Consider the following 16,774-nt stretch of genomic DNA (forward strand, 5'->3'; position numbering starts at 1 on the left):
TGTAAAAATGAAACTGGGGTTTGCGTGTTTGTCAGATGGTCCCTTCGTTTTTAAGTGGGTGGTTAGGGATGGCCGATATATTGCATGTGATTGTCATGCGCATTTCGTCAGTAAAGCCGGTTCCCTGATTAGTAGTAAATCACCATCTCCGGTTTTTAAATGGAGCGGCATTTAATAGACATAACCGGCGATCACTGATAAGCTACACAATATCGCGTTCATTATCGAAGGCGATTCATCATAATGAACGCGACATTGCGTAGCTTGTCAGTGATCTACAGCTCTAATAAAAAAAATAGACTCTGGCTCTGTCTATTGAAAGCAGGTGATGGAAATCAGACCAGACTTCAGTCCGGTAAGTGTTGTTACCTGAGATAGTGATGCTCTGTATGATGGGGGTGATGAGAGCTTCCCAGCAGGTCCGGCCTAAAGCCTCCGCGGCCTCAGCATCAGGCAGAAAGCGGTCAGCAAACATCTGCTCATGTTTCAGGGCACTGTTTAACCTGAAGCCCAGAGAGAAATGCACAGAAATATAAGTGGTTTTAATACAAACCAGCAACAATATCACCTCCCACCATCTTAATTCCACCCTATAACCCTGACAGAAGGCCTCACTTGTTAAAGAGCTGCAGCAGCTGGTTCTTGTCCTCCAGGATCTCCTGGCACCAGGTGTGAGCTTTTGTCGTATAGAAGAGATACGTGCGGCAGCACAGCTGCTCCTTAAACACCGGCCAGAACGTGGGCTTCGGCCCCAGGACCTCAAACCCATGCACTCGTGTGTCAATGCCACCCTGTTGACAGGAAGAAACATAACTTGTATGAGAAGTGGAATCAAGAACATCTCAGGATTTATGTATAACTCCAGGTAAGTTCTGCCACAATGCATTCAATAGGTCTGACCTGTTGACATCTTTTGACTCTGATTTGAATGATGGGCCAGAAGCGGGTCGCATTCTCCAGCAAAACCACATGACTGGCGGAGGGTGCCACATTTACCTGTTCAACACAAAAAAAGAAAAGAAAGTATCATCTTAAAGTTCAATGTGCAGTCACCACCTGTAAGATGCAGACGAATGAGGAGGGCTTTCTCACAGTGTTGAGTTCAGTATTGACGTTTGTGGGATCATCTCCTCCCAGGACTAAAATGCGAGCTGGCATGTAACTCGAGTCCTCGCTGGCTACAAGCACGGTCAACTGCCTGTGAACGAAGAAAATTATAAAGCATCTGCAGTGACAGAAATGTATTCTTCCATTAAAAGGCAATTTTCAAGGGTTTCTAGATCCAATGTTTATCTTTATAAGGGAAACTATTTATTAAACCATATTAAATAAATGCTAGTTAGACACGATAGAGAAGTTACAAATGAATGAATGTTGAGCAATTTTGAATACAGAAATCCACCAAAACAAAACAGTTTTTGTGAATGTGTTGCTCGAATATCTATATGAATACTGCTACTACCTACTATAATTTACTAACTAAAACTGAGCAAAGTAGAACATTTTGACAATGTAATGTAGTGACTAAAGTTTACTGACCTAAAATAAATAATAATTTACACAGTTATGCTGATATTTGGGAAAACAGCACATTTCCTTGTGTGATTATCGTTTAAATATGTCATATATATATATATATATATATATATATATATATATATATATATATATATATATATATATAAATTTGTCTCTTTATATTGATTTTCAGGCATTCATTTCCAGCACCGATTAGCTGTTGCTGTAATAATAATCTAGAGTTTCTTTTAACAGCATTCACTTAACAGAGAGTAGCTAGGCCAGCATACCTGACGATCACCCCTTTATGCATGTAGATGTTGATAAAATGGGAGCCGGTGCAGCCGTTGGATTCCCAGTAGGTTTTGGGGTTTTTGTCTGTCAGCTTGTTAGCTCGATGGTGATTGGAGGAGACCTCCACCTTCTCCCAGCATTTGTCCTCTTTCAGTTCCACACTGGAGCCTGGAGAACATCACACTCAAATCAACAATCACATTTGGTAACTTTTATAGTTATACCTAAACCTATGCTAGTAACAAAGCAGCATTGTCCTTAAGCAAATATGTTCTCAATGCATATTTTAACCCTTGTGCATTGTTCAAATTCACTACCCTTTTGTTATGTTCGGGATGAAAACATCCACTACATTAAACTGCTGTAAAAATGTATCAGATCTTTTTTTTTTTTTGCATGAATCTATTATATCAACTCTGCCTTTTTCAAAACTACCAAACGTTTTAAAAAAAAAATCCAAGATTTTAACTCTTTAATTGCCAAGTTCATAATGATGTCACTGATTTTTGGGGGGGGGGGAAACGAAGAAAATTACTTATTTTCAATATAAAAGTAATTGTGGCTGGATATTTATTTTTTACTTTTTAATCACAGTCTTGGGCATGTCAAAGATTAGTAGCAACATTGGCTTTGAACCATTTGTAGTTTTTGTGCAGCATTAGATTTTAATTTTTTCTCCCTCATTTGTTGTTCGTGGCTGTTTTTGCCCCATTGACTTCCATTATAACAACATTTTTTTATTGCAAAGCCATGACACCATAAAATCATGCATTCTTGATGGTTGGTGGTTTTCCCTCTTGGGAAGAGGTAAAATTTGAATTGTATTTTTATGGTTGATCACGAGGTGTGACCATTAACCCTTCAGATAGGCCTGTGCAAAAAAAGCTTAAGTTTCTGACTTGTATATGGAGCTATATGGAGTATAATAGTTGAGTTTTTGTCAAAATAAGATTTGTCACCAAAAATCATTCCATTTGCTGAAACACAGAGAAAGTCGTGGCTAAATTAAGACTCAAGTTTACCCCCATAGTGGACGAAAACGTCCCCAACAACAAGAATATTTCACCCAAAGATACAATTTGATTATTACGTTGTTAGTACATATAGCTCAAATTGTTTCATTTTAGGAGGTGCAAAAGGAGATTTTCTTTTCCATACAACAATGTGGATGATGATTCTCACACAAAGCGATCTCATGATTTCAGTAAACATTGAAGACGCGATGAAAGAGAAGCAGCTACAGAGCTTTTCTTCCACATTGTGTTATACATCCGTGTTTAATGAATTATTGAACAACAAAATATAAAGGGCAGGTCTTGGTTCTTTCCATCAGATGAAATAAAAGACCCATAAGATTCAAATGAGTGAAAATGAATTTAACTCTGGGGTGAATTATTGCTTCAACAACATTACTTTCTACAAGTGTTTTATGAACAGACCTTGGCACAAGTTCCTCAGGAACACATCAAAGAAAGGAATATTGATGGGCTGATGGCTGCGCCGATGCTCTTCAATCTGACCGAGGACCATCTAAAGATACAGATATGGAGTGTGTAATTAACTGAACATGTCTATTAATTATTCTGATCTTCTAACAAACCATTAAACATTCTAGGAATGAACCATCCAACATGACCTGTTAAGCTCCACCTAAATGTTCATGTAAAAAACTTCAAAGGAACAAGTCTGTTCGAGGTCAGGTGACCCAGAAACCGGTCTAATAATATAAGGCTTGTTCAGGCAACTAAACATTGAAAATATTCTTTTTTGGACAGTCCACGCTTTACCTGAATACATCCAGCCAGCACACTGGTGGTCATTTTCTTGTAGAGGCTGGCGTACTTCTCGCAGTCGTTGATCAGGTCCCGCAGCTCTGTGACCATGAGCAGGCTGGTGCTGTGTTTGTCCACGGCTTTGATCAGAGCCTCTTTGGTGCCCAGCCGACACATCACAACAGCGTAGTCTTTATTCAGAGATGCAAGTCGATATAAGAAGCGGATGAACTGCTGTACGACCTAAGTGGGGATAAAGAGGAATCAAATACTACTGTTATGAAAGCATGATCTTATGAAGCTAAATGAAGGGAAAGTACCTCTCTGTCGCCGACAAAGGCCGTCATAGATGACAGGCAAGGCTCAATGCTCTCATGCCACGGCAGCAGATCCTCCTGGTAGTTATCCAAAAACTTGTTCAAAATCCTGTGGAGTATGAAATAGTTCATATATCATTAGCAAATAAAATAATATAATCAGTAGAGTCACAAAATCAACAATTAAAATTGAAATCAAGACCAAGTAGTTAGAAGACTAACAAATTTCGTTTTCTCAGATGTCATTCCCAACTCACATGACTTAACTAAAAAAGACCATTTAATTTTTTTTTTTTTTTTTTTTTTTTTTTTTAAGTAATGATCAGGCAAGGTTAGTAAACAATGTAGCGAATCAGACCCGAACCAGATATATTAAAGAGTCGGTCAGGAGCATTGAAACACGAGCCGAATTCCACAGAAAGGCAACATGATGTTGTAAATCATTCTTAGTGCCACTAGTATGAAGCAAGATAACAAACCAACCAACTCTTTCACAGAACAGCTTTTGACATTTACACCATTATAACAATTATTGACCATTTAAATTCAGAGAAGAGATTGTCAAATATGGGGCAAGTAATTGAGATGCAACGCCAGCCAGCATATTTAAACCCATGAGAGTAATAAACAAGATCCTTGGATTGACTCCCCCCCACGGGATGTGTTTCCCATACATTTATTTATTTTTGGAGACTCGCCACAATTTTAAAACTGATCGATTTTCAAAAAGGCTTCGTTAAATAAACACGAGTAACGTAACATTACGTAACGTACTGCACGTTTAATAATAATAATAATTCCTTACATTTATATTTAAATATCAAAACGAGGCACGGGTGTTTTTATATCGCTGTATTTCTGAAAGAAGATTTGCATGTTATATGCGTGATAAAGCAGCGTGAGAGCGTACCAGCTCTGCTTTGTTTACAGCTTTTACTGGGGAAACCTCTATTTCTCGCACTTTATGTCTTTGCTTTAAAACATCTCCTGCTGGCAAAGAATGAATTTGCATTTTCATTAAGTCCGCCTGATCCACGCAGCAAACACATTTTGTTTGTTATCAAAAAATATCTACTCTAGAGGGACTTGGCTGTTGTTATTGATTCTATTTGGAGTCTACCGCAAGTTAAGTTAGGTCCACAAAAGCACTCACGCGCATTAACGTTTGTTTATGTTGATGCCGTTGAAACAGTCTATATATTTAGCTTTGCTTCTTAGCTTTTGCTATTAGTCATCACTGTTAGCGTTCTTTGAGCACGGTTCCAGCGTGCTTCGGTCTGCACAATAAACAAATAACTACACACACACAAACACACACACACAAATATACATATATATATATATAGACATATATGTACAAATGCATCTCAGTAAATTAGAATGTCTTGGAAAAGTTCATTTATTTCAGAAATTCAACTCAAATTGTGAAACTAAACTATCTAAAGCTTTATCATAATAGGCTGTACATTAACTTATTGGGAGAAAACCAGTAGTTCTGTGTGGAATCAAGACATTTGAGCTCCCCCATCTTGTAAAAATGGCGTAATCATAATACGCAGCAAATATTATGGGTGGTGTTAGCACAGTGGATAAGACACATGGCTTTGGTGTGAGAGACCAATGTGTCCCTGAGCAAGACACTTAACCCCTAGTTGCTCCAGAGGTGTGCGACCTCTGACGTATATAGCAATTGTAAGTCACTTTGGATAAAAGCGTCAGCTAAATGAATAAATGAAAATGTAAAAATGTATTAGACTGTGAGATTGAATTTTTTCAAGGTAACTTGAGGTATTTGCGCATAGTTTTTCATTTTGGGGTCAAATGTGCCCTATGACCAATTTGTGTGAGTACATCTACCTCAAATTAGCTTGAAACAGCTGTTAAGTATCTATTACCTAAACGAGTGAAAGGCTCACCTCAGGATGGACAGCTGTGCAGCCCGATCCGCTCTGTGCTGGTCCATGAGGCGGAGGAGGTCCTGGAAGGTGTCTCTGCTGTGTGTCACCTCGTTTCTCTCTTCCTCCAGCTGGGAGGTGTCGTCACAGAGCAGCTGCTCCAGGGTCAGAATAACCTCTTTAGTGGCTGGCATTTCCTTCAGACTCACCACCAACATCTTCAGCTCGGCGTCCTTAAAGTCATGCTCCTCTTGAGACTCTACAGAGGCGACCAGTATTACTTCAAATGAGGTACGAACACGTGTAATCAAGTCAAGAATGAATGTGCATTGCTTTATTGACATACTGTTTATTACAGAGTGTAGAAATCAGTGTGTTGCAGATGACTATATATACTTAAGCCCAATGCCTTTATAAAAGCAACTAAAAGCAGTTAAATTTGGCTAGCAGTTATAATGCATGACCGTACCTTTTTTCTCCAGTTTGTGAACCATGGATATGTGGTTGAGGGCGATAAGAGCCAGCATGCTGTGCTGATTCTGAGCAGAAAGGCACTTCTTTAGTGTGGCACTGACATTGCAGGCGACTAGCTGCTCTGCCAGGCTCTTGTGGCTGGAAATCAGCATGATGATGACCAGCAGCCCGTTCCGCACGGACAAACCACAACTGATCACACCACAGGAGGAAAATTAATGTGTATTCAGCAAACAAAGATTGTACATCTAAAGCAGACTCCAAGCCTCTTACCCTGGTGTGCTGAGCAGGAGGTCAATGGCAGAAGGGATGGCACACAGGAGCCCTTTGGAGCCTTCAGGTGTAGCAGAGCCTATGCTCGCGAAAATCTCCAGCATCATCTGAGTGCCAGACTCAGAAAGAGGCAGAGAGCCACCCACACTGCGAGGGTCGTGTTTACTGGCACCCGTGATGACCTTCAGAGTCTGGAGAAAGCAATTCGTTTTTATTTCATTGAGCATCCTTCAAATGTACACTTGCAATGCACTGACACTAGGATTTAAAAAAGGAATAGAATAGTAGAAAATGCAATAATTTTGGCCCCAATTCTAGTTAACGGTACTTAACACATGGCCATACGTTTTTTCAGAAATGTGAATTTTTAATATTTCACCCTCAATTGCTTTCATAAATTTATTTTACACTAGTAATAAAAAAAAATTACACAAGACTTTAAGGAAAAAAAAACATCCCCATTAAGACCATAATCTCTGTGCCATTTAAGCAAAAAGTCATGCATTCATTGGTAATAGGCTTTCACTCCGTTAGCAAGGCTTCAATTCTTTTTACACTATTTTCCACCTGATAGCACCCTTTACTCAGTTCTGCATTTTTTTTCCGGTTTTTGCTTCTAATGAAAAAAGGCCAACTGAATTTAAATTAGAATTGAGTGGACATATTATAATCAGAAATTGTGGTTTATGTGTGTGCAGAAACCACATATATACATATTTATATACCTCTAAGGACTCATTATATGTTTTCTTTAATTGACGCAGTGGTTAAAGTCCCCCTGTAGTGAAAATCAAGTTTTTCACATTTGTCTATGTGGTGTTTTTAACTTGGTTTTAGACGAACCGTGTGCCAATCCAGAAATCAACACCATTATGAAGTATTTTCTCTTCAAAACTGTAGCTTCCCAAAGGCAGTCCCAGAAATGCGTTTTCAAACAGCCGTCGGATTGCAATGTTACAAAATTCAATAGCCAATCACGTCATGGGATAGATTCCTATTATTAGCATATCCCTCTCTAAATTTATACAAATACAGCATGCATAGATATCATAGCACAGAGAACATAGCATAGATATTAGGATACCAATACCACTTTTTCCAGTCCTCACCTGATACCGATACTTTTATTTGTGGTACTTGCCTATACAGAGTACCGATACCGATATTTTATTGCATTTGTAAAACTTTTAAATATTGGGTATAGAAACCAAAAGAGTATGTGTAATGTTAGCTGGTTCATTTAATTTATTAAATACAGTCAAATCAAAATTTACTCAGACACCTTCAACATTTCACATTATCACAGTTTATTCTTAATAGTTTAGAAGATGGTAATAAAATATGACAAGAACTCATAGTTAAACAGTGTCAGAACAAATTCATCTTGATAACTTTGATAGAAAGATTTGTAATGGATTAAAATCAACCAAAAATGATTCAGACAGCTGTTAGTATGAAAGTATTTATACAACTATCAATGCTTAGTCAGGCAACCCTTGGCCTTAATGACTGTCTGTAGTCATGCAAACCTGAACTTCAATTTTTTCCCCAGACTTGGTATGAATACTTTTTGGTCCCAAATTCATATCAGTTTTATTGGTAGTCCACTATTTGAAGAATTTTGGGGTATAATTTGTCACCATTTACTTTATTTTGCTATCCTCACTTACATAAATGAACTATAGTGTCCTGCACCCACTAGTAAAAAAATATTAAAAATTACATTTGATCTCTGAATAATTACATTTATAAAAATATTTTTTTTTGGTTCGACTGTATATCCTTCGATTATTTTCACACTTAATTATGCCCATTAAAATATATTTTACAATATTCATTGCATAGATATATCCTACGTAGACGAGCTTAATCTCTAAAGGCTCAATTCTGCTTTCTGTTCTGTTGTTTAGTGTTTCTTTGTCTGAAAATGGCACTTATCACATGCTGTGTGGTATCGGGGCATTTTAACGAGTACTGGAGCTCAGTATCGACCCGAATCAGTGCATCCCTAATAGAGATTATAGCATAGCGATCGCATGCAAAATATATCCGCACAAATCAAAAATAAGAGCGAAAACCCATCAAGCTATGGTTTAACGTGAATTTAGAACTGCTTACTTTAATAATAACCCACAGCAACAGTGTAAAAGTAGCCCAGAGACAGACACAACTCTACCACATTGGCATCCACCCTTCACACGCATTGCTCACGGCATGAATTGCATGGGGAAAACAGATTTATCAGTCAATTATCCGTGGATCAGGAGGCCTTGGCTCATAGATTTGTGCATAGTAAATGAGGCAAGGGTGTAGATTTACATTCAAGCTATTTTAAAGGCATGAACAATTATTTTCACAAGAAAAAAATGTGACTATGTAATTTTGATGCTCAAAGATGTCTTTTAAGGGATAACATTTTTGACTACAGAGGATTTGAAGAATTCAATTAACATGTCTTTTTTTAATCGAGAGTCTGAATTTCTGTCTTTTTTTTTGGAACCGCAACACTCAAACTTGACCAAAAACAATAATGATGTTCAATAATGTTCTAATTGCTCTGATTCAGTAACTTTGGTTGTATATGACTGGATGAACAGTGAAATTCTTAAAAACAATTCAGTTCCCATAAATCCTCACTCACCGCCAGTGCAATCTGCTGCACCTGTATACAGGTAGGATACTCCTGCATGCAGCACAGGATGGCTTTAACACCCCCCTCTGTGGCGAACGAGACCCTCCACTCGTGTTTCAGCATTAGACTGCGGGTCAGCAGCAGCGCAGAGACAGCGTTCTGCTTGGGCTGACTGCCAATCATCTCCACCAACATCTTCAAGACTTTGTCACTGAAAAAGAGAAGAAAGTCATTTTAAAACCATTTGCAATATGAACTACAAATCATGGTAGAACCAAAAATAAATAGATTTTATTTATTTATAAATAGAAAAATAAATAAAGAGCGTAAACCCACGAAGCAATGGTTTAACATGAATTTAGAAGCACTTACTTAAATAACCCACAGCAACAGTGTAAAAGCAGCCCAAAGACAGACACAGCTCAGTGTCATCTACACTTATTACACACATATTGCTCACGGCATGAATTAAGAACCACAAACTTTGCTGCATTCGAGTCAAAAAAAACCTAACTCCCCCTCAAATTAAAGATCCCATCCCCCATTATAGCCACCTATAGAGGGAGTTCCTCCCCATTTTCCTAAATCAAATTCAGGCCCTGAACTACATGTACTTACTTTATGGTTAGGTTTAGGATTAGGGTTACTTGCATGTAATTAAGCATCATTTATTGTTATTGTAATAAAAAGTACAAGTAAAAAGTAACGTGTAACAAAGACACCTTAAAATAAAGTGTAACCTCAGGTAACATTTAATTTTTATGGAATGCAATGTATAATGCATTGCATGTAGGCAAAGGACTCTTTTCACAGACTGCTTCTATTGTTATTAAAAATGTAGGCCTAAAATCTAGATATTAAATGCACATCTATAACACATTGTTGTTTGTTATATTATAACTTCCGCTTCTGAACCCCCCAGTCATTTTGCAAGGGTCTATTGATAAGCGGAGTGATCTACGGGTGGTATAGGTTTTCTTAGCACCTGCAATACTGATGTTTAAATTAAGTGTCATTCAGAAAGACCCACAGTTAATGAGATTAGCATAAGAGAGTGCTGAGCTGATAGTAGACAGTGGCTCTCACCGGATGGTTTGTGCCGAGTCTGTTTTGAAGATGCTCTTCTCCTGAGGTCCCTGCTCCTCCAGAATCTTACTGATGACCTTCGCTCCGGCCAGCTGCAGTCCGGAGTCTGAGCTGCTCTTCTTCATCAGGTCCACCACCTCCCCAATCTTCTCTAGGGAGCTCTTCTTACCCTGCACCTTCGGACTGTTGAACACTGCAGAGAACAGAAAACACTTGCTCAGAGGAAGAAATGTTGCTCGACTAAACACTTCACGGCCTTTTTTAAATCAACAGTTCTGAACATTCACTTGAACAAAAGAAACTGATGGCTTGATGAAATATATGGTGCTGGATGAATGTGGCTGTATTTTGTGCAGATAATTTTACAACACTTAGAGTAGCAAATAGCATGATTTATGGGGTTTCTTTGTCTGCTGAATTTGAAAATGGTGGCACTATTCTTAGCACTGGCCAGGATCACAGTTTTAGGGGGTTTTTAATTATTAAATGCAACACTTTCTCACTGTGAAGTGTGAAGGCAGTTGCAAACGGTTAACTATATTTAAGGAAGACTATATGCAAATATTAGTCATCATCAAAGTCAAAGGAAATCAAATCCTGAGAACTGAAATGCTGCCCAATGGTTGATTCAATCACCCCATTTGAAGAACACTTATTAGCTACAATACAAACGATTATCAGCCAAAAACCTTTGCTGCCAAATGCATGCATCATTTCCTGTTGCAGAGGGGGGAAATTCAGCGCATCAATAATCATGTCATTCAGCAAAAGCCATGTTGATAAAAGTATCTGTGATGAAAATGTACAAAATGTAAACTTTTGACTCTTAATTCTGATCAGATGAGTCACTGTAAAATAGCCAATATAACACCCTTTGAAATCTTTTTTTCCTAAATTGTGTCATAATTCTGGTTATGGTTTAATACCAATGTAACAATTCCTTTATCTTTTTGGCAAACAAAGCACTGCACAACTTTTTTACCCACTGTTTAAATTAAAATGTGAACTAAAAACTGTGAGAAAATGTATTAAACCCCATTGCACCATGTTGATTATGTGCAGGAGACAAAACTACACCATTCGTTCACACAGACATGCACATTTCATAATTAAATAGTAGTCTACACAGTTTCATATTTACAGACACTAGTCCATATCGATCTGATTAAGTGTACTGCCCTACTTCTGATTCATTCATCCTAAACTTTGACAATACTGTAAGATGCTGTATTCTACTATAAAATATATTAATAGTAAACTCATGAGTGCTGTGCTCAAATGTTCCTGTTTGCTCAGCAAATATATAATTATGAACAAAACAAAGAGATCCACTATCAGTCCCATCCACAGGAGAGCTGCAACCTGTATAAAACAAAGCCTTGCCTTTCATCTTCTCCTCCAGGTCATCAGGATACTTCGTGTCGTCTTCAGTGGGAAGTTCACTCTCTGTCTCACTGCCACAGTTGCCCGAGTCTGCTGGGATCTCTTTCTTAGCTTTCTTGGACACGGAGCCCATGGTGCAGGAAGAGGCGGAGGACAATGATGAAGAAGATGAAGCTCCCTGTCCTCCGAGCGAGCTGTCCATCAGCATTTCCTCATCCTCGAGGCCGGCACCTCCACAGTTCAGGTAGTGCTTGGTGAAAGTGTGGGAGCAGAGCAGGTCTCCCAGACAAGACGCCTGCAGATTCTGCTTCAGGTAGTGGAGGACTTTCCTCGCCACCTCACTCGAGAGGGACAGCTGGATGAGCGTCGACTCGTCAAGCTCCACCATCTGAAAGACACCAGGAGAGAGCGGAATATATCACATGAATAACCCCAAACAGGCTCGTGTGTGACCCTGGAGCACAAAACCAGTCTTAAGTCACTGGGGGATATTTGTAGCAATAGCCAAAAATACATTGTATGGCTCAAAATTATTGATTTTTATTTTGCCAAAAATCATTAGGATATTAAGTAAAGACCATGTTCCATGAAGATATTTTGTAAATTTCCTACCGTAAATATATCAAAACTTAATTAACGAGTCAGTCTTTTGTTCGTTATCTGGCTCGGTGTTCATCTTCAGTTCTCTCTTCACAGCAGTTCAGTCAGTTTACTGTTTGAGTCAATGAATTACTCCGGGATATTGGTTTGTTTGAACTCAGAGGGAGTGTCAGCCACATTAAAAAAAGTTAACAGCTTAAGTAATTTGTGGATTAATGTTTATTGGAGACGCAAACTGTTTAAAATGATTCAATTCGATTTGGTGAACTGGTTCGAGAAGATCTGGTTACATCGAGTGATTCGTTCGCGAACCGGATATCCAGACTGCTTTGATTTGAACTCTCTCTCACAACAGACACGGAAGAGAAGACAATGCTGAATAAAGTCGTAGTTTTTGCTATTTTTGGACCAAAATTTTCGATGATTCAAAAAAACCTCTGATGTCACATGAACTACTTTGATGATGTTTTTCTTACCTTTCTGGACATGGATTTTCAATGGAGGGACAAAAAGCTCTCGGACTAAAGGCCAGTTCACACCAAGAATGATAACTATAAAGAGAACTATAAAGATAACGATATTAGCGTCCACACCAGCGAACGATATTGTCCGCTGCTTTAAATTCTCGAGGTCATTACAGCAGGTTTGATTCTGATTGGTTGGCAATGTTTTTATCGTTCATCAGAAAAAAAAAATCGTTCTGAAAGTGATTCCAACGATATGGTTTCTCTGTGCCTTTATCATTATAGTTGTGGTGTGGACTCTGCTATTCTTTAATACTGAGAACCATTTTTAGTAGGGATGCACGATAATATCGGCACAATATCGGTATCGGCCGATAAAAGCTTAAAATGACCATTATCGGTATCGGCCGATATGAATATTTCTGCCGATGAGCCAAACCGATATTGTCCAAGTGAAATAATTGACCTGTTTTTCAGATGTGAATGTCTGTCTACATTTGTAAAATAATAAATTTATGGTAGAATCTGTACAGAAGAGATACATGGATTTCTCTTCAGTAAAATTAAAGTTTAAATATATCAGTATATATTTGTATATATATCGATATCGGTATCGGCATCGGACAAAATTATTTTGAAAATATCGGCATATCAAATATCGGCCAAAATCCAATATCGTGCATCCCTAATTTTTAGAACTATATCTTTATCGTTATCGTGCTTGGTGTGAACGGGCCTTAAATCTAAAATATCTGAAACTGTGTTCCGAAGATAGGTCTTACGAGTTTGGAACGACATGAGGGTGAGTCATTAATGACATAATTTTCCTTTTTGGGTGAACCAACCCTTTAAGTGGTTTCATTTGGAAGTTTTTGGATGTTGGTTTAAAAAATGTTTTAAAACATTGTCGGTGGGAGGAACTATTAGATTTTTATTTATATTTAAATCAAATTTTCTTCAATTTTTCAGTTTTGCTGGCCTTTTCTACCCAGTGTGAAGAGTGTAGGAGAAATGGTGAGTACCGGCTCATCGAGGCTCTGTCGCAGGATGTTGTTGATCTCTTGCTGCTGCTTGGGTTCCAGCTTCTTGATGAAAAACAGCACTTCCCACCATTCAGCACGGCTCAGGGTGTCTGCGTCATCCTGAGAGCCCTGAATCAGGTAAGGCAATGTGTACAGCCCACCGGGGGGCTTCGAGAAGAACGTCTGACTCACTGCCAAGTTCACAAACACAGAAGAAAACACTGCTGGTTTCATATAAAGTAATGGAGACACATATAAAACACACACGATCTTGTGGTTGAGTGTGAGAGTTACCTGTAGTGAGTTTGAGCGTCTCTGTGAGGGACGAGGCCTTCTCCTGAGTCTCTTTCTCTGCCTGTCCTCCGCTGCCATTGGCCAGGATTTCAATCATGTGCCAGTGCACCCAGTAAGTCCTGGACAGGGAGTTCCAGTACACCTGCAAAAGCCAGAACATGACAAACATCAAGGTTTGTACAAGCAGTATTTCTATAAAATGTGTAATTAGGGCCAGAATATCTTAGTTTTCACCAAATGTGTCGTGAAAGAAGATGCTTACAACTGCCAAAATCATGAGGTCGTTTTATTTTCTATTTGCAACTCTTACCAAAAATTCAAACGTCTACATAAAGATGTGAAGATTGTTTTTTTTTAAGCAATAGATATTATGGTAGCACTTTATTTTACAGTCCTGTTCCCCATGTACATACTATGTACTTATTATAGTAATTACAATAACTACGTATTAACTAGGTACTAACCCTGAACCTACCCCTAACCCTGAACCTACCCCATGTAGTTACCTTATATTACCAGAACTTTCTTAAATAACACTATAAGTACATGTAAGTACACGTACTGTAAAATAAAGTGCAACCGATATTATTAACCATAATAAATATGCAAAATCTATCGCATTTAAATTAGGGCTGGTAATTTAACATGTTATTTAGATTAATTACTGTTAAAATTATTAACGCACAATTCATGATTAATGACTGATGACAAACATGAGGCAGGACAACAACACGCATTATGGAGTCTAGAGAATGTAGTTAGAATTTCCCTAAAATTCCAGATATGGGGCAAAAATGCCCTTGTAGGAGTCTTTGTCTCATATGTACATCATATATTTAAGCACTAAGTGCAATATCACATGAGTGCAAATGTGATACTGATCTTAAAAAAAGTTTAATAAGAAGCTGATATTGTGTAATTTTAGACTTAATGTTGTCTGTTTTGCTCAACTTTCCCAATGAAAATATAAAAGACAAAACAGAAATGTTCGTCTCCGGGCAACACACAGCAGCATTCAATTTCTTAATGGACATATTGAATCAATCAGGTGAATTATTTGGTGTGTTGAACCAATGGCGTTGGCGTTGAAGTAGCACTGCACAGACGCTCGGTGTATGACATCAAAGTACTGCGAGAGCGATTCAAAAGCACAAGGAGTCATCTGCTCTGTAAAACTCTTGCAGTAGTTTGATGTCACACAACGGTCGGACCTTATATTAAAATAAAGAAGATTAATTAAAAGGTACCTATAGTTCACCATGTCATCAAAAATGAGAAATCGTGTCATCATTTACTCACCCTCATGGTCCAAGAGAGTACAGGTGCATCTCAAAAAATTAGAAGAGTTTTTTTCTTTACACTTACTTTTTTTTTCATTTAAAACTTTCATATATTCTAGATAAGTTAACACATTTAAAAAGTTTGTTTAAAATTTTTATTAGAGCTTACAGCTCGTAAAAGTCAAAAATCCAGTATCTCAAAATATTAGAATTTTTCCTAAGATCAATCAAAAAAGTAAAAAGGATTAGCAAAACAGAAAAGTTCAAGATCTTTAAACTATGTTCACTTATGCACTCTATACTTGGTCGGGGCTGCTTTAGCACAAACTCCAGCATCAGTGGTGTGTGGCGAGGAAGCGATCAGCAATTCAGGGCAGGCATGTTGGCTGGCCAATCAAGCACAGTCATATATCATGGTCAGCAATGGAAAGGAAAGGAGGACTTTGGACCACTGAGCAACAGTCCAGTTCTTTTTCTCCTTACCCCAGGTGAAATGATTCTGACGTTGTTTCTGTTTCAGAAGTGGCTTGGTAGCCCTTTTCCTGAAGACGTCGGAGTGTGGCGACTCTTGATGCACTGACTCCAGCTTCAGTTCACTCCTCGTGAAACTCTCCCAAGTGTTTGAAACAAAGTATTCTCAAGCTTGCAGTCACCCCTCTTGCTTGTGCACATTTTTCTACCCAATTTATTCCTTCCAGTCAACTCTGAATTTAATATGCTTTGATACAGCACTCTGTGAACAGCCACCCCTTTCAGTAATGACCTTCTGTGACTCACGCTCTTTGTAGAGGGTGTCAATGATTGTCTTCTTGACCACTGCAAAGTCAGTAGTCTTCCCCATTATTGTGGTTTCAAAGTACAAGAGATACCTGGAATTTATTCTGTAGGGATGGTCATTTAATGAAACTCAAATGTAAATATTCTAATATTTTGTGATACTGGATTTTTGACTTTCGTGAGCTGTAAACTCTAATCATCAACATTAAAATAAAAAACATTTGAAATGTTTTACTTTAAATGAAAAATTATTAGACGCACCTGTATATTTAATAAATTATAAAAAACAAAATATTTCTATCTGAAGCTACTTTTTGTAATGACTTTTTTATGCTTTACATAATGTCTTTAAATTATCTTTTGGGAGTAATTTCTCAGCCAAATTTGATGTGCGAATAATTTGCAATTAATTAAATCGCCACAACATGTAATTCATTCGTTTTTTAAAAAGTAATCACTTACCAGCCCTAAGTTAACTACAAAAGGGGAAAATCTATGCAGGATTAGGCTGTAAATGCATCCTAAATTAAGCGGGCAGCAAACTGATGCTAGCTAGCTTGGGATCAAATGTTGGTTGGTTTGTTACTGATGAACCTATATGCATCACCACATTTTGCCTGTTTTTACTTAATAAATATAATTTAATTATATGACTGCAATTCAGAATGCAATTATCTGTCCAAAGTAAATCAG

General features: G+C 38.0%; 1 protein-coding gene across 3 annotated transcripts in view; it reads right to left on the reverse strand.

Moving 5' to 3' along the window:
• cul9 (cullin 9) overlaps positions 1-16,774 on the reverse strand; it is a 42,860-nt gene that overhangs the window by 15,460 nt on the left and 10,626 nt on the right. For all 3 annotated transcript variants that reach the window (XM_026224513.1, XM_026224514.1, XM_026224512.1), the window contains exons 5-20: positions 14,025-14,166; positions 13,731-13,921; positions 11,645-12,032; positions 10,262-10,454; positions 9,185-9,386; positions 6,544-6,734; positions 6,266-6,462; positions 5,818-6,055; positions 3,905-4,010; positions 3,600-3,827; positions 3,252-3,342; positions 1,809-1,980; positions 1,093-1,198; positions 901-996; positions 616-791; positions 370-503 (exon numbers count right to left, since the gene is read on the reverse strand). In XM_026224513.1, coding sequence (XP_026080298.1) covers positions 370-503; positions 616-791; positions 901-996; positions 1,093-1,198; positions 1,809-1,980; positions 3,252-3,342; positions 3,600-3,827; positions 3,905-4,010; positions 5,818-6,055; positions 6,266-6,462; positions 6,544-6,734; positions 9,185-9,386; positions 10,262-10,454; positions 11,645-12,032; positions 13,731-13,921; positions 14,025-14,166 — 2,851 coding nt within the window. The remainder of the gene's footprint in view (positions 1-369; positions 504-615; positions 792-900; positions 997-1,092; positions 1,199-1,808; positions 1,981-3,251; positions 3,343-3,599; positions 3,828-3,904; positions 4,011-5,817; positions 6,056-6,265; positions 6,463-6,543; positions 6,735-9,184; positions 9,387-10,261; positions 10,455-11,644; positions 12,033-13,730; positions 13,922-14,024; positions 14,167-16,774) is intronic.

The sequence above is a fragment of the Carassius auratus genome, chromosome 38, assembly GCF_003368295.1.
Source record: "Carassius auratus strain Wakin chromosome 38, ASM336829v1, whole genome shotgun sequence".
NCBI lineage: Eukaryota > Metazoa > Chordata > Actinopteri > Cypriniformes > Cyprinidae > Carassius > Carassius auratus.